This window comes from Drosophila serrata, unplaced genomic scaffold, assembly GCF_035046125.1.
Source record: "Drosophila serrata isolate PLE 108 unplaced genomic scaffold, ASM3504612v1 contig_276, whole genome shotgun sequence".
In the NCBI taxonomy this organism is placed as follows: Eukaryota; Metazoa; Arthropoda; class Insecta; order Diptera; family Drosophilidae; genus Drosophila; species Drosophila serrata.
The window spans coordinates 6,380,040-6,397,302 of record NW_028257174.1 but is presented as its reverse complement, the minus strand read 5'-3'; the positions used below and the strand labels follow the sequence as shown (position 1 = coordinate 6,397,302).

At 43.5% G+C, this 17,263-nt stretch overlaps 3 protein-coding genes and 1 long non-coding RNA gene across 7 annotated transcripts in view; 2 read left to right on the top strand and 2 right to left on the bottom strand.

Moving 5' to 3' along the window:
* Nucleotides 1-649: 649 nt before the first annotated feature.
* On the bottom strand, nt 650-4,781 carry LOC110181601 (uncharacterized). The gene is made up of 5 exons (XR_015272360.1): nt 4,644-4,781; nt 4,204-4,506; nt 3,962-4,133; nt 1,335-1,901; nt 650-786 (listed from the first exon to the last, which is right to left on the bottom strand). It is a non-coding gene; the product is annotated as an uncharacterized LOC110181601 (long non-coding RNA).
* LOC110181600 (uncharacterized) lies at nt 2,815-5,910 on the top strand. Its single transcript, XM_020949397.2, has 3 exons — nt 2,815-3,174; nt 4,655-4,880; nt 5,019-5,910. The coding sequence occupies exons 1-3, from the start codon at nt 3,099-3,101 to the stop codon at nt 5,644-5,646; spliced, it is 930 nt and encodes a 309-aa protein (XP_020805056.2). The 5' UTR covers nt 2,815-3,098; the 3' UTR covers nt 5,647-5,910.
* fs(1)M3 (female sterile (1) M3) lies at nt 5,439-11,876 on the bottom strand. The gene is made up of 7 exons (XM_020949391.2): nt 11,251-11,876; nt 11,049-11,184; nt 10,484-10,982; nt 10,030-10,419; nt 9,466-9,966; nt 9,157-9,404; nt 5,439-9,090 (listed from the first exon to the last, which is right to left on the bottom strand). The coding sequence occupies exons 1-7, from the start codon at nt 11,874-11,876 to the stop codon at nt 5,926-5,928; spliced, it is 5,565 nt and encodes a 1,854-aa protein (XP_020805050.2). The 3' UTR covers nt 5,439-5,925.
* A 319-nt stretch (nt 11,877-12,195) lies between these two features.
* Grip (Glutamate receptor interacting protein) overlaps nt 12,196-17,263 on the top strand; it is a 28,212-nt gene continuing 23,144 nt past the window's right edge. For 2 of the 4 annotated variants that reach the window (XM_020949395.2, XM_020949392.2), the window contains exons 1-2: nt 12,199-12,320; nt 13,753-14,659. In XM_020949395.2, the coding sequence (XP_020805054.2) occupies nt 14,467-14,659 (193 nt within the window). In that variant the 5' untranslated portion in view covers nt 12,199-12,320; nt 13,753-14,466. Of the gene's footprint in view, nt 12,321-13,752; nt 14,660-17,263 lie in introns of all 4 variants that reach the window. The other 2 variants (XM_020949393.2, XM_020949396.2) reach the window with 2 other exon arrangements.

Below are 17,263 nucleotides of genomic sequence, written 5' to 3'. Positions count from 1 at the left end.
ATCCAATTTAGCGATTTCACCGTGTAAATTTCTTAAAAACTTGGTCTTTCCTACCAGGCGAACAGAATTTTAAACAAGCAGCTGATCGGCTGCTTAAAAAATCCTAAAGTAACGGTTCTTAAAAGATGGGAACGTGAAGAGCTTCTCTGATTGGTCTAATCAGATGTAAACAAAGGGCGGCCATTATTGATTTAAGTTCTAAAGTAACGGATCCTTACATAGAGGAACGTAAACAACGTCTCTGATTGGTCTAATCAGATGTAAACAAAGGGCGGCCATTAATGATTAAGCTCTAAAGTAACGGATCCTTGCAGAGAGGAACGTAAACAAAGTCTCTGATTGGTCAATCCAAACGTAAACAAAGGGCGGCCATTAATGATCTAGTCCTAAAGTAACGGATCTTTAAAGAGATGCAAGTAAAGAAATTCTCTGATTGGTCTAATCAAACGTAAACAAAGGGCAGCCATTAAAGTACTGAAAAGTTGAAAAGATCCGTTATAAGCGCTTGCTGCTGTGCTGCTGGGCTGCTACCAGGGGTTTCTGTTCGCCTGGTATAATTCGGTCGTGAGAATGTTCAATTACACTGATTAAATGAAGTCCAATTGGAGCTATGCAGATTTATTATTCTAATGAAAACTGACGGGAGTTATGAGTTCTTGAAATTTTAATTTATCAATAAAAATATTTTTATAAAAATGTAGATAAATATCGGCTCAAGGAATATTATAATTTTATTCAGTAGCTTGAAACGTTGTGATCAGCATCAACAGGCGCATCTTTATGGGCCTAAAGGAAAGAAAACAATTTTTATCATTTTTTTTTTCAAAAAATATAAGGGTTACATCGTTATAACTTAAAATAAAATGGACAAAAATTTTATTTTTTTCAATTTTAAGTTAAGTATTCAAAATTAACATATATATATTTAATATAGTTCGAATACAAATATGATTGTCAAAAATATTTTGAAAAATATTGATTAAACTGCAGCAGCAATATTCAGCAATATTTTATTATCATATAAAAAAAATATATCCCGCAGTTAATATACCTACTAAAATATACCTTTTATTTATTTTACAGTTTGAAAATTAACAAAGTAATGTCAATTTTAATTAATTTTACATACAAATATTATATTTTCAGTTTAAATGGGTTCTTAACGTGGCTTGCTGCTTCCCACGAGCCACGGCCTACTTCCAGGCGACTTTACTTCATAAATATATAATCTAAAGGAAACTACAGCCAACTAACTAATCCCTGATTGGACCCACTATCAGCCCCATTTGGGTTAGTTCGTTAACTAAAAATAGTTTACGGCGTAGAAAACAAACCTGATTTCATCCGATGAATGGAGCTGGTCAGCCGATAAAAGAGTAATCTTTATGGCACCAGACTGGACGGCTGCCCAAAGAATGGTGTCCGTAACAGCAGGGATCGATCCATCGATCCATCGGACCATCGATCGATGGAATTGATTGCAGTGCAGACAAGGTCAAGAGTACCGTCTGCATTGAGTGGGTGCACTCCATCGATACCATTAACAATTGTCTGTCTATCCCAATGGGTATTACGTTGGTTAGCACCCCCAAGGTCTCGTGGGTATTACAACATCCTCCTCTCTAGATTAATCCGCGATTTCGGGGAGGAACGCTATCTTGAGTTATTTCCTGCACACTTCAGATCCTTATCGGGCACACTTTTTGATGTAATCTCTGTTTTGCTTTCCGTTTTAGTTTAGGCCAAGTGGCCTATTGATAGTTTTCACAACAAAGTATAAAAAAAGAAGGCGTAATTTCCGTTACACTTGGGAAAATTTGTTGTACTTGCAGGAGGAGTTATTTCCGACTCTATAAAGCATATATATTCTTGATCAGCATCAACAGTTGAATCGAATATAGCTATATTTGGGAAAACAATATTTTTTTTAATATTTTCAAAAATTTTTAAGGGGTTTCATAGTATAATTTTTTTAAAAATTGATCAAATTTGGAATGTTTTTTAATTTAAATTGAGAATGCAAAGCTATTAACCTAATAAAAACTAACATTGGGCATCTTTCCGAATTAAAATTAATGCTTTTTTGGCTCAATTATGCGATTTTTAAACTTTGATTTGTCGGTAATAATTATCATATAAAAAATCTCGATATCTATTCAAAGAATGCGAATATTTAAAGCTTAGTTATGATTGATTTTCGATTTTAAATTGGAGTGCTAATTTTTGTATACATTTACGTAAATTAATATATTATTACGTATACGTAATATTTTTTTATTACGTATACGTATTACATAACATCTATTGCATTAAAACTGGATAGTTATAAAATACTTGCATTGATAGCCACCTACATTATTAATTACAATGAAAGCTTAAAACTATACGAAAATATTCTCTGTGTAATAGGTTGCTATCTTAAGAATATAAATAAACAATTTTGGCCTTAAAAAAAATTGAAAGCGTAGCAAATAGTATTCCCCGAATATATTTTTCACAATAAATAGTGAGTGCTTTTAGAGTTAAACCTTGTCAGAGATCTCTTATCAATCTAGTCTAGTTCATGGAAAACTTAAATCTCTATCTTTATCTTCTTTTAAATACTTATTTATATTTTTATTTTATGCCTTAAGCCCGACTTGCATTCATATTGCAACATAAACAAATTCCATGAAACAATTATGAAAACAAAAAATAAACGAACCACAAACGCTTATCAATGCCGTGTGGAGAGCGTGTGTGTTTGTTTATTATTCGATTCCAATGGGATCAGTTTCTATATAGTAGTCGTGCCAGCCTTATCACCATCGACATCGACGTCGACGTCGAATCAAAACTCACGAAACCAAAACAAAATTATGGCATTATCTAAGAACGCTTTTGCGAATTTGCGTTCATTCGATTTAGGAAAGAAGCTTGCCTAGGGTTCCTTCATTCAACGCTCGACAGGTGAACCGTTCAGCACGCTTTTCGCGCTTTCAAATTCGGAGATTATAGCTGGGATCATCACCTGTTTTATATATAAAAAATATATATATATAAATTCCTTTTTTTGTAATTTTTTACTGTGACTTTTTTGTGGCGGAAAAACCTACAGAATGCAGCTCAACGATCACTGGCGCAAGATTGTAAAGACTATGATCTTTGCCTTTCTCTGCACCGAAATGCAAACTAGTAAGTTTATTTTGTAATTAAAAAATTAGTAGTTAAAATGTTTAATTTAATTAAAAACTGTAAGTTTAATTTTAAAAAGGAAAGAATACAACATTTATGGTAATAAGAAGTTCAAGTAAAAGAAAGTGTATCTTTAAATTACAGTTCTTCAAGCACATTTTATATAGCATCTTTTAACTTTAATAAATTATTTTTAAATACTCTTTTTTAATGGAAGTTATAATATTACAGTTTATTGCTATATATATATTCAGTTATTGGCGAAAGTAAGCCCTTGAATAGCTTTAGATATGGCATTACACCAATTTTACACTTGATTCGGTCAAGGTTTTTCCTGGAGTACTTAAAGTTTTATTACATCAAGAAATGTATAGATAGGGCGATAAGCTTTAAAGAAGATATTATATATATTGAAAAATATGTATATATTTATACAGATTTTTTTTAAGTCACGTAAGCTATAATTTACTTTGAAACATTTAATAAAAGTGTGAAGAGTTCAAGTGTCGCATTTAAATAGTAGTTGTAAACTTTTATGACAAAACTTGTTTGAGTTTTTGTTTTATGTTTTTGCAAACATTGTTTTTGATTGTGGGCAAAAGTTCATCTGATAAGGGGAATAATGAAAGCTAAGTCTAAAATTAGCAAATGCTATTAATATGATTTTGTTTGTAATTAAATCGGAAAGGTAATCTTAATTTAAATACTTTTTGTGTGTTCAAATTTGTTGTATAAATATTGAGATTATAATAATATTTATATATTATATATTTAGTATGACATATACCTTTCTTTATCAGTGCTCTCTGGGTCAATATAATTCCAATTTGCTCCCACAATTATCCAAATCGCTATCTGCCTTTAAGTGCGTCACTCCAAAAATTGATCAATTGGGGCGATCAGCGAGTATATATATCGCGTGATCCAGCTAAACCATAGTTTGCTTCCGGCATGTGTATCTGTGGGATTTGGAACGACTTTAGTTTGGGTTCTATATAGTAGATATAAATATCAGCCTATAGTTGGCACCTATCATATCTGCGATCACAGTTCGCCAAGCATTGGTGGCCTGATCTCGCACTCTGTGACTGGCTACTGCTACTCATTCCGAATGGAAATCAGGAACCGGGGCTTGTGCACCAGCTGAACGCGCTGATATCACGAGGCGATCGGGCGCTGACCAGGTTTCCTGATAAGGTGATAAGACCGAACTGCACTCGGAGACTGTTTCCAGGGGGAATCCGATCGGATCTCGATTGTGGCTTATCAGCCTTCCTGCTTAACCTTCACCTCGCGGGTTTGTCCGATTTTCTCCCCGTGATAGAGATGTACCTGTGGAAATAGTGATTTGGGGAAAAAATATCGTGAATAATTATTGAAAATAATAAACTGAAGAACTGATAATACTTTAATATAATTTATAAAATAGTTTCATATTTATATCTATACTATAATTCATTATTTGATACCTTCTTTATAGCCTATACACATCGAGATTTGACTGCCAAGCGACTTGGCGTGGCCGAAATGGAGGCCATTGCAGCAGCTACTGGTGAGGATCGATTCCAGGTCAAGATGAGGGCTCCATACCATGCATCCATTCGTTTGCTGGCCCAGGAGAGGGATTACTTTGGCAAGGGACACATCTGTTCGGGTGCGTTGGTGGCGCCTTCTGTTGTCCTTACCGTAAGCAGTTGCATCTTCAGGTGAGTTTTAATTGGGAGTTAGGGAAATAAGAGAAGTCATTAAAGTTCTTTGGTTTTTTAAAATTATAAGTACATAAAAATAATTATTTAAATTATTCTATATATTTATTAATTATATTTTTCTTACCTTTCTTATAGCCACGTGAAGAAAAGCTACTACCATCCCTCGGAGCTGCGTGTGATGTTGGGGAATCCTCAGAGGTTCGCTCCTCATGACCAGGGCTTAGCCTTTGGCGTTACGCACATCCATCAGCCGCCCAAGGATCTGGCCCTGGCCATTCTTATGTTGGACAAGGATGTTCCACTGGACCATTTGTTTATCCAACCGGTGGGTCTGCCCTCGCCGGGTGAGACATCAGTTCTGGATGCAGATTCCAGCAATTTGCTGCAGATTAGCACCTGGGGTTATGATGGCGAGATCCGGGAGCTACACGATCTGGTCACTTTGAATGCCACTCACACAGCGTGTCATCATCACCAGGAGCAGAGTCAGTCCCCAAGGATCTGTGTTCAGGCGGAGGTGACGAATGCGTCACTCGGCCAGAAGTTGTACATGGATGCTGGGGCCACGTTGACGGAGCAGGATCGCCTGCTGGGACTGAGGAGCACCGATGGTGGATTCGAGGATGTGGCCAGTCATGTGGAATGGATTCTGGCCCAAATAGGCGACGGTGGCAATCAGAACAGCTCAGTTTGGGGCATCCTGGGGTTCCTGGTCTTCACTGGCTATGTTCTTACAGTCAGCAGGAAGAGCTTCTCCACCTAGGAAAGGGGTTTGTGGGTTTTTTTTTTTTGGGCAAACTAGTCAAGTAGGAGGGATCCTAGGCCAGCCTAGGAATGTGATAATCTCGATCAGAAAGCCAGAGCAGGATAATCTGCCAATCCTAGAACAAGATGCCTTAAGATATTTGTACAATTTAAAGTTCTTGGGGGATCGATCAACAATTAATTTATATATATAACACATAAGATAAGGGTAGATATATATATATACACTAAATACAAATAATAACATAATAATGTACAAAAAGGAACACTTGATCCCTCAACCCAGCAGAGCCTTTACCAGGCTGCACTCCTTCACTCCATCGCAGAGCAGCAGAAGCGGCGTCTCCTCTGACTCCAATCTCTGGTCAGATTTTACCAAAGGAAATGCCCATTGTTGCTGCTTCTTGTGGCCAAAACTGCGCTGCTGCCAGCCATCCACCTGGCCATATTTGAACAGGTAAAAGTGCTCCGATTCCGGCTGCATGACCACTAGAAGATACTGCTCCTCGCCCACTCGGAATGGTGTCAACTGCTGGATGCGCTTCTCGAAACTCAACTGCTGGCGTGGCTCAAAGGGAACGCCTCTAGCTTTGGGTCGACTGAAGATGGCAATGTGCCGGCAACCTGGACAGGTGAGCAGGAGCTGATCCTCCTGCAATTCAGCCAAATCGTAGGAACCTGGTATAAGCTGTAGCAACTTGAAGCGTTGGTCCAAGGGATCCCTTGCATGGATGGCCAATACGGGACGGTGGTCTTGCATGCCGCTGGTCAGCAGGAGGTCCTCCTCTTCTCCTTCTCCTTTCATACGGAGCACCTTCATCAGGCGACCATCAGCGGGTGTCACAGATTGCCAGTCGGTTAAACTGCAATTGGTTCGGTTGAGCCGCAGGATTCGGACTTCCTCCTCGGTGCCAAGGAGTAGGAGTGCCTGTTCCTGGTCCTGTTCCAGCAAATGCATGGCCTCCACTGGCTGACGCATGGCCAGGGTGTGGGATTCGTTGCGGCAACTGATGCTGATCCTGCTGCGTAGTCTCCTGGCAGGACGATGGCAGTGATTCTGGACCTTTATCTTGATATCACCGGAGCTGATGCGTGTCAGCTGGCTGGAGGAGGCACTGGTGGTGGCATTGAGCAGAAACACACGGCTCTCGGACAGCCGGAGCTGGGCCCTCAACTCGTGACGCTGGCAGGGAGCCGTTTGACCCAGCGGCAGGCTCACCTGGAAGTCAGCGGGGCCTTTTAGTGGTGGCTTCACCCATTTGGCTTTTAGGGTCTCGGAATCGTGATCCAGGTAGAGGAGACGTCGATTAAGTGAGCTCTGGTTGCCAACTGTCAGGAGTTCCTGCAATTCTTCCAGTGGATTTGATTCCTGCCTTCCTTCCATTGCTCTGGAATTGGGAATGGGAGTTTGTTGTGGCTGAACGAGTCCTCCGGAAAAGAGTGCCCTGTCCAGCACCAGGCTATCGATATTGTAGTCCCTGTCCCGGAAGATGCTGCCACGGTAACTCTCGCTAAGATCACGACCATTCAGGTTCATCACATGACCAGGTCCCGTGAACTGTACTCCTCCGTGGAAGGTCTTCGCACCTGAGATGCTCTGCACCTGGCGGCTGTGCTTGAGGACGAGGTTATCCAATGGAATGCCATTGATGGTCCGCAATAGTGGCTTGCCCAGCTGCAGTTGCTCAAAGGTCAGGGAGCCGAACACCTCCAAAGCGGCTCCCTTCAGAGGAATGCGATGCTGAAAGAAGTAGTCCATACTCATTCCGTTCACAGAGCCCAGGCTGAGGGATTGCTCAACATGGAGTTGTCTAAATTTAACCCTGGGCCAGGATTGACCTGCGCCCTGCTGGAAAATCTCCCCAACTGGAGCTCCATTCGCCTCTGGCTTCTCCAGCTGAAGTCGTCCAATTGTTGGTGCTTGAAGAAAGTGTAGATTGGCTGCAATGGCTTCGCCACTAGACAGGCGATAGAGTGAGGCATTCAGTCGCTCGATATCGATGCCATTCATCTGTCCAAAATGCGCATCCTTCACCAGGTGGACGGTTCCGGCTCTCACAGGTCCCAGTAACTCATGGTTGGCCGTTATCACTTGGCTTTCCTTGCTACCCATCCAACGGAGCAGTGCATCCTCAGCCACGTCCGAAAAGTTGAGATCTGCGGGCAGAGATTGCTTGCTTTGGAGTCTCTTCAGGTGAGGTGCTCGGAGGAGCACATGTCCTGTGATGCTCTGGTTGCCCTCTCTTCGAACTGCATGCTGGCGCAAGTAATCCAGTTGGGATTGCTCCTCGACATCGACATCCCACAGGGCATCGCCGGTGACTATCAGATTCCGCCAGGGAAGTTGCTTCACCAGCTCAACCCGCTGCTCCAGATTGTCCAAACCAAATCCAGGTTCACCCTCCACCGAAGGGCACTTCAAGCTGCCATTGATGGTCAGCTGTTTCACGTAGAAATCTCCCTTTAGCTGCACATCCTTACGAGTGTCAATGAATTCGTTCCTTGGTACTCCATTCACCTGGGGTACATCCACATTGGTGGCCACCATCCGTCCAAAGCTATAGGCACCGCCTATCTCCTGGGGCGTCATCCGGAGCAGAGTGTTGTCCAGCAGAGAGCTCAGGTCGAGATTATTAATGTGAGGCGTGTGCAGGGCATCGCTTAGCTGGACTCCCTCAAGGAAGCTCTTCCTGCCACTCAACTCTGCATTGGCATCGGGCCTGACTAGCTTTCCTAGGTACTCATTCCACGGAATGCCATTGATGGTCTGCACCTGAAGGGGCTTCTCGAAGCGTACACTGCCCTCGATGAGCAGCTGCTTGCGGAGGAGGAGCAGCGAGTGCTCATCGCCCTCGGAAATCTTGGACAGCAGATCATCGAAGGGCAGGCCATTGAGGCGACGGAAGTGCAGCATTTTCAGGTGTGGAGTATCCGTCAGCTCCAAGCGCTTCAAGCTGAGATCATGGCCCAGGAGCTGCTCCAGTGGAAGTCCATTTAGGCGGCTCACATTCAGATGCCCCTGGACACGCAACTCATCTTCTATCACCAGGCGGGCAAAGCGCTTGGTTCCCTGGAAACTCAGTACGGGATTTGATCGAAGGACCAGTTCACTTACCGGCATTCCGTTTATTTGCTGAGTCTGAAGAGCTTGGACTGTGACAGGCGCCTGGAAACGTTTGTGTCCTGTAATATTGGTCTCCTGGCCATGACGCACTGCCTCCCTGGAGAGTTCGGCCAAACGAGAGCTGTAGTCCCGGCACAGGATGTCACCCTGGACACTGGCGTTCATGAAGATGATGTGCAGACTTTGGTTTGAGCTTTGCCTCAAATTTGGTTGACCACCGCTGAGCAGGTGATCTTGCACAGGATGTCCTCCAAGGAAACTGGTATTCAGTGAAGGTGTACTAACCTTGGCGTAACCAAAGGTTATGTTCGAGATGTCCTGTAGTTATTAGAGAAGTACAAGATAAGTGATCAAGTTTTCCAGGAGCAGCCGAGGAATTCCCACCTGTGACGCTTGGTTGAGCAGATAACGAGCATGGAGATCACTCCGGGCAAGCGACTGATTCCCCAGCATCACTAGAGAGTTATCCGTGTCCCGCTGCACACTCCTGACCGTCAGGGAGCCACGGATGGTGATCCTGCCTGTATAATACTGCTGGAGACGCTGCTCCTTATCCGGATCCAGCTGCCTTTTCGTTCGATTCGCCACCTGCAGGTCACCGGAAACGCTCATCTGGTTGATGCGCACAGGAGCTGCAACAGGGAAGTGGTCTCATTAGATTCATTACAAACTGATGACTGAACCAAAAATTACTTTTCACCCAGGTCTCATTGTCTGTGCCTCGAAACACTATATCCTGGGCGAAGTTCAGCCCATTCACACTCTGGGCTTCCAGGCGCGGCGCAAAGAAGGCGGACATGTAGATGTTGGAGCTGATGACCTGGGCACGTCGCAGGTTGAACAACTGATCTACCACTAATCCATTGAGCAGGGTCGTTTGCAAGGCATCCACTTTCGTCCTGGACTGCAGGACAAGGCGACCCTCAAGGCGGGTGTCGCGGCTGCGCAGAAAGAGTGAGTCGAGAAAGTCGTTCCACGACATTCCATTGATCAGTTCCACTTGCAGGCGACGCACTACACAGTCAGTACCAGGAGGAGGATTCTCCGCCTCTGGTGGCAGTGTCTGAGATTCACTGGAGTTCTGGTAGTCTCTAGGGGTCATCAGGTGCTCCGTTTGCAGAGTCTTTGCCATCACACGACCATCTCTGATGGTCAAAAGGTGAGATGAGCTAGAGGTGGTGTCCAGGATGTATCCTAAAATGGAAGACAATGATTAGATCAAGATAAAGAGGTACCTATTCCTTTAAGAAATCATACCTGGCATAAGGAGTCCTCCGTAGATGAGATTTCCCACACGGAGACGCTTCACCTTGAGGGTTTCATTTGCTTCATTGTCGTTTTCCGCCCCAAAGGAACGGATCATTCTCCTGGTCTGCCTCGACGTCTCATATTTCTGACGCAGTTCCTCCAGACGTTGCTTCAGCTGCGAGGGCGTGCGCAGGTGTTCCCCCTCCAGTTGGAGACGTCCAATGTGTCCTCCTTCGCGTAGATGAAGATCCTGAGTTAGTTGAATAGTACCTTGTTTCTGGAGGATGTGCACCCCGTTGAGTAGAGCTGCCAATGAGGAACGACGCCGCAGGAGCAGACCGCGGAGGCCATTGATGGACTCTTCGAACTCATGACGATGCAGCTGGACCACAGTGAGATCTGGTAAGATTAAGAAGAAGACTCAGAATCGTTTGGACAATATATACCCTACCACTCTACTCACCTTCATCCTGGGTGGCTCCTACTTGATTGACGGTCTCCTCATACTCCACACTTCCCAGCTGAACAGTACGGAGTACGGCACTTGAGGGTAGACGGTAGGCGAGCAGCAAAAAACTTTCGTTCTTTGCATTCCTATGACTAAGCAGTCCACTAGGATCCGGGTTGCCGGTCATGGCAAAGCCGGAGTAGCAATCCAGGCGTGCGGATCCAAAAACAATAACCTCTCCATTGGCCCGAGCTCCGACCAGAAGCTGACCCCCCTTGGTGGCCGTCATCCGCCGGAAGTTGAGATCGCGACGAGCATGCTTGCGATTAACCACAAACTGGCCATCGATCATGCGAAAGAACAGGCAAGGATCGGAAGCGGTTGCACTACAGGCAAGGAGACGGTTCCGGCTGCGAAACCTAAAGGCATGGACAGTCTGGGCCTGGACAGTCAGGGCCTGGCGTTGCTGCAGACGCAGCGTGATCCTGTCTAGTTCATAAACGGTGAGTACCAGCTAGAAAATATTCAAAGTAGAGTTCAGAAACTGTAAATTTTCATGAATCTTGAATGGCTCACTCACCCGGGCCGAAGATCCTCGCAGAAATCGACCAAATATGAGATGTATGGGCTGGCGACCCACCACCTGAAGGACGCGGATGGACGGCAGGGTGATCTCCTCGAGGGGATTAAAGTACGTGTCCAGCCATTCGAAGGTTCTGTGGAATAATTATAATACTCGTTATACATAATTCTCTTCTTATTATAGGTATAGGTATCCGTACCTGCACTTGCTATGCGTTCTGGTGTGATTGGAGGCCACCAGCAGGAGGACCTGCTCCGCACTGGGCTTGAGGAGATGCAGCTGCAGGAATCCGCCGGGCAGCGAGAACTCTTGCAGGGGCTCAAAGTTCAATTGAGTCGAGGGATCTTCGGAGAGGAGCAGATCCCTGGGCAGTTGGTATACCTCTAGAGAGTCCTCCAGGACGAGGGCCAGTAGAAGAAACTGTCGCCAGGCTACAATCTCAGCACCGAGAGCTGGCCGCTCTCTCACCCGTCCCGCCAGAAAGCCCAGCGGCACCAGACGCCGCTTGCCGGTGGCCACGTGGAGCTGATGGATCTCCGGTCCATGCAGGAGGAGCAGCAGATCTGCCTCCGGCTCGCGCAGCACAAAAATCGGCATCTCGTGGCGCACCACCATGTCGACGAAGGGCAGCTGAATCTCTGGCCCGGCGCTGCTGCTGCTATTTAATGCATTTCGGCAGAAGCTGGGCAGCACTTGGACTCCACCTGGGTGTCCCGGCACTTCCTCCGCGAAGAGTTTACCTTGGACTTGGTCTATGCCACGGCACACGACGACACTTAATAACAAAGCAAAAAATCCGGACGAGAACATTTCAACACGTTTCATAAACACGGATCGTTTGAGCAACAATAATTCCGTTCCATTCACATGGAAATCGGACTTTTAGAAAGCTCAGGCGACTAGCTGTAAAATTGTGTTAAGGAGCTATAGAGGGAGTGAGACAGATACTATAACTTTGTCAAAGAACAGTTAGTGGGATTGTGAGGGAGCTTTAGAGCTTACAGCACTACAGTGAAAGAGATCACTATTTAAGCTGAAAAAATATGGGGAGGAGGTTAATAATGAGAATGAAAGAGAGGAGGAATCTGCAAAACTTTATCGAAAGACAGTTGGCGGAAGAGCTTCCTGCAGTACGGACCAGTAACCGGAGAGTTAATTATAAAATATATTTAGTTTAAAGTGCTCACAAAAAGTTTGTTAATATTAGAAATAATTAATGGAAACTGGTACATCCTTCTTGGTTGTGCAATATCAAATCAGCGCCTTAAGGTATGCTTTAATACTTTAACCTCTTGCAGTAGTTTTCTTCCTGTAGTTTTCCCCCCAATTTTGTCTTTCTCTTTCACTGTCCCTGCCAGTGTGACACCTTGGGGAAGGGAATACACTTTTTTTAGGGGGTAGTGAGGTGTGTGTAGACTGTATAGAAGCTAAAAATAAATGCAGACAACAAACTTGGAGAGTGCCTTCGACGATTTCGTCGAATCAATCAGCTTCGATCATTAGTCGAGGTCATTAAAGACATTAAGCCGCCCTCTTTTCACCGAAAATGAGGAAGAAAGCATTTAACACGGAAGAGGGAATCGCGTATAAATAAAATCTATATATATGTACATTTTTATAGAGGGATTTGTTGTAAATCCGTAGCCTTAACCCAAAAGGTGGCCGCACATTTGTACTTGCTGTTAAAGAGGATTCAAAAAGGACCCGTAAATCGTGAAAAGGTATTACTTTCTATATTTTTTAATTCATGTCATTGCCCCCGGGTCAAATAATGCCTCCATCTGTTCTGTATATCAGCCAGAATATTTACTTTTTCGAAAAACGGGATGGATTGATCGCAATTTTTCGGCCGCATAACGAAGGAAATGTAAACAAAGGCATATTTTGGTTATAAATAATAGCACTGCCAATATTTAATTTTGTATAAATACTACTGTGAGCAGAGCTATATATTAATTTTGTTTTCAGATTTTTTAAAAGTTAAAGTGGCTTTTAATGGTCTAAGACTTCCATTTGGACAAGAAAAACGTAAAAATATAATTAGTTTAGAAACTTTTGCATGTTGCATGTTGCAGTTGTAACCGCTGCTGTTAACAGCTGTTGTCTGGTCATTAGCAGATGTTCCGCTTGCGTGCTGCTGGCCGTCCATACGTCCGCTTGTCCTGTTTCCGTTGACCATTTCGAGCAGTTGCCGTCGCTTTTCGCTTTTCGTGACTAATTAGCAAATTTCGCGACACCCGTTGCGCATACGAGCATTTGGCGCTTTTGGCAGTTGGGGTCAGAGGCCAAGCCCAGAACCTAACCTACAGTTTCCGTTAGCCTTAGGCAGTTAACAGCGCCAGCAGCTGATTGTCATGCCTGCAGCTCATCAGCAGGCTCATAATCATAACTGTGATAAATGGCGGCCACTGATTTGAAAGCTCCCCTTCTCCCCACATAACACACTCTCTGGCGCTCTTGTTCCTCCTCTCTTTCTCTCTCTCTCAGTGTGTCTCCAGCCGCCAATCAACCACGCACTATGGAAAAGAGAGCCATACACAGTGGGTAAAAATCTTTTCCAGTCTCAGGAAATATTTTCATCTTGCAATTAAGTGCACAAACATAAGAAAACAACAACTAGGAAAGCTGTCTTATTATGTTTAAATTTTCTAAAAACTTCAAACATGCTGCGCAACATTCAAATAAAGACATGTTTCTAAAGTTTCATCTTCACAGAAACTACCCACTGTGCGGCGCCCAAAAGTTCTTGAGCGTGCGCTCTAGGAAAGTGGTGAATAAGTAAAGAGTTTGACTAGTGCGAGAGACCAGACAAGATCACTGTGCAAAGTGCTGCCATTGTGTTGCTATTTTAAAGGCTTTAAACTAGTTGTAAATTTAAAAAACGCCACATCTAGTCTGAATTAAGCTAGTTGTTCAGTCTAAACATCAAAACGAATCATAAACAACGCGCGCATTCGAGTGTACAATACTCAGTATAAGTTGAGTGAGAAGCTTCTCGGGCATGTGTGAGTGAGTGCTCTCCCCGGTGTGCACTCAGATAAAACAACTTCTCTTCATTGTGTGTGCACGGACTCACCACTCAACTCAATTCATTTCGAGTGCGTTCAGTTTTACCGTATGTTGTGAGTGATGCCATGCAGACGGCTAGTTCAGTCGCAACGCGGTTGCCGCCGACGTCGCAGTCGCCGAATTCCCGATTGGAAACCGAATTAAATTTCAAGGCGTGCAATTTTGTGTTTTATTTTTATTTTGTTCGTTATTCGGTTTTTCTTGTGTTTTTTTTTTTTGTGTTTTATTCTGTGAAAATGTCACCGGCTAAGCAGCAATTTGCCATGAGAGACCGTTGAGTAAATTAAAGCCAAAAAGGTCCTTTTTGGATACAAAAAAGGGATATTAAGATTCAAAAACACTCGAAATGAAATTGTGGAAATCAAAGAAGCCCATTTCGGGCTGTGTGCCTGGAAAATCTGCGGCCCTCAAGCAGGATCAACAACAACAACAGCAGCAGGACTCGCTCAACAACGGATCCTTCAATGGACAGCATCATCATTCACAGCAGCATCCGCAGTCGGACAGCAGCGGCATCGCCTTGGCGCCCATGTTATCCGGTAAGAGCTTTTCCGTTTTTCCTGTCGCCCCTCCCCCCTTTCCCGTACTCTGACAGCATTCGGCCCCCCATCCCAGAGGCGCCCAACATGTGCGCTCCCATTTTCAGCTTTTCCACTTTTCCGCTTTCCCCCCGCTCAGGGTTATCGCATTTCCGCCCAAGGTGCTTGCGTACGGCCCTCAAGTGCTCGAATTTAGATATAGAACTGTATACAAATATTCGACGGTGTATTTGTATCTTTGTATCCGCGGATATCAGCTGGCAAACACTGCGCGGAAAATCTAGAGGTTTTTCTTGAGGGAAATTTGTTTTAAGTGAGTTATTTAGTGGAATTTTTAATTCCTTGAAATAAAATGATATCTTAAAAGATGTAGGTTTCTGGTAGTAAAATATAATATATTGGTTTTTAATTATAGACGAGAAGTTTTTATACCATTGCAAAGGTATTATGGTCTAAATCAGAAGCTTGTAATGCAGTTAAGGAGTCATTTCCGACCCTATGGATGGATTTATGGAATGGGAATATATTCAGATTAGGTATGATTTATTTCCGATACAATCTTATAATTCAAGGGTATTAAACTTCGACTTCTCAAAGTTAGTGTTCCTTCTTGTTTATAATAAAAATTGTATTTAACTTTGGAATTGTTGAGGAAAGTATTTATCCATATTTTTCCATATTTTATATCAATAATGTTATTTATCAATAGAGTTCATTTTGACTTGTGACTTCTAACTATTTCTTTATTATTTCGCTCAGTGTTATACTGCTGTCGGTTAAGACTATGTTTGACATTTTCAATTGAAAGTAATTGCTCGCGTTTCGTTTTCATTTTCATTTTCCAATCGCTCGAATTCCCTGCAATTTGTCGTCAATTTCCCCCCTCAGCTTCGATTGTGGGAGCCCGCCCCCCCCCTGAGCGTGGTGCTGTGACCTGACCCTTGAATTCCCCCCCCAGCGAACGCGGTTCAATGAGATCAGCGGGCACTGTGATGGATTACCCGGGCATCGCATTGGATTGCCAAATCAGAGGAGTTCAACGGATCTCCGTTGGGTGGCGGTATCTGTGCCACCGATATATATATCATGGCTAATTGGAGCTGATCGGATAAGCAGATGATCAGATGCATTTGCCATCAATTGAGACGTAATTGAATGGATTGCACAATCTTAAAATGGAGGCTTCTGATTCCAAAGAAGCTCTCAAGCTTGGGGCAGAATTTTCCCAAAACATATACTATAGTTGGGTTCACCTTTAAACTATCCAAAAGCAACAATCTAGATAGTCTCCATCATGGTCTTTGAGGTCGCTTCTGTGAATCCATAAGATACTTTTGCTCTGCCGCTGATCTTGCGCGGATTAATGATCTAAAAATGCCGCCAGGACTGGCTTTCTGGGATTTATGTCAGCTAAGAGGGGAAAAGTGGAAGGAAAGTGCGGGGTAAATGATGGTCCAACTCCCAATTGCAACTTGAACTTTTTTAGTGAATGGAGGAGCAACAACATCGGTGAAGATACAAAAGTATCTGCATCTGTTCGTGTGCGCGGTCTTAAATTGCATTTGATGAATTTATGGCATGGCAGGCGTAATTAAGCATTTAATTAAATATTTCTGATGCGGCGCATTGTTGTTGCCATTGCCACTGCCGCCTCCCGCCTATTTTGTTGCTTAATTTTCTTGCGCGGAATGCCGTAGATTGTATCTGCTAGATAAGGCCAAGTGCCTGGCCAGAATGCTGCTGCTGTTGCTGCTGCTGGTGAGTGGTGCCACCAAACAATCGCCCATTGATGCCTCAGCACAGCTGCAGTCAAGATATTAGTATCTTTTCACAGAAAATGTAAAGTTGTCTGAATTCTGGTAACCTTAGTAACAAATTGAGCACAATTACAAGCATCTGATATCTTTTCCTATTGCTCGCATCACCGCTGTATGGCTATAGATGCATCTGCAATTGTTGGCATTGCATATCCCAAAGGCAAACAGAGGCGTGCACTCATACGATAAAAAAAGGGGAGTGGGTGCTGCTATCTCCCTCGTCGAGGGGAGATGGATGGATGACCAGATGTCACTTGTTTACACAGAAATGACAGCGTCAACAACAGCAACTTGGGCGATTGATTTGACTCTACTCTTTGTAATGCAAACAAAGCCTGAGAACAGCGAAAGGTGTTCAATGTCAACGCCCGGTTCCAACTCTAAATCCAAATCAGAGACCCAACACAGATGACAATTTCCCCCCCGAAAAAACTGTCGAGAGTGAAAGGAAACCCTCATTTCGGGATTCCCCTTCTCTGAACGCACATTAAATGCCCATAAAATCAACGACAAAACATACGAAATCGTAAAAAAAGAGTTGAAAACAACTCGAAATGGGAGAGGGTAGGGAAAATGTAATGGATCAACAGAGATACCATTGTGAGCGATGACAGGCAATGGGAATGTGATCTATATTTGATATATTTTATATGAGAATCAGTGGATAGTATCAGGAACTATAATTATATATGTATATATATTTGGAGAATTTATAGCAATTTACTACCAAGAATAGGTTAAACTGTTTCGAAATTATTATACTCTTTAGAATTTCGTATAAGCCAAA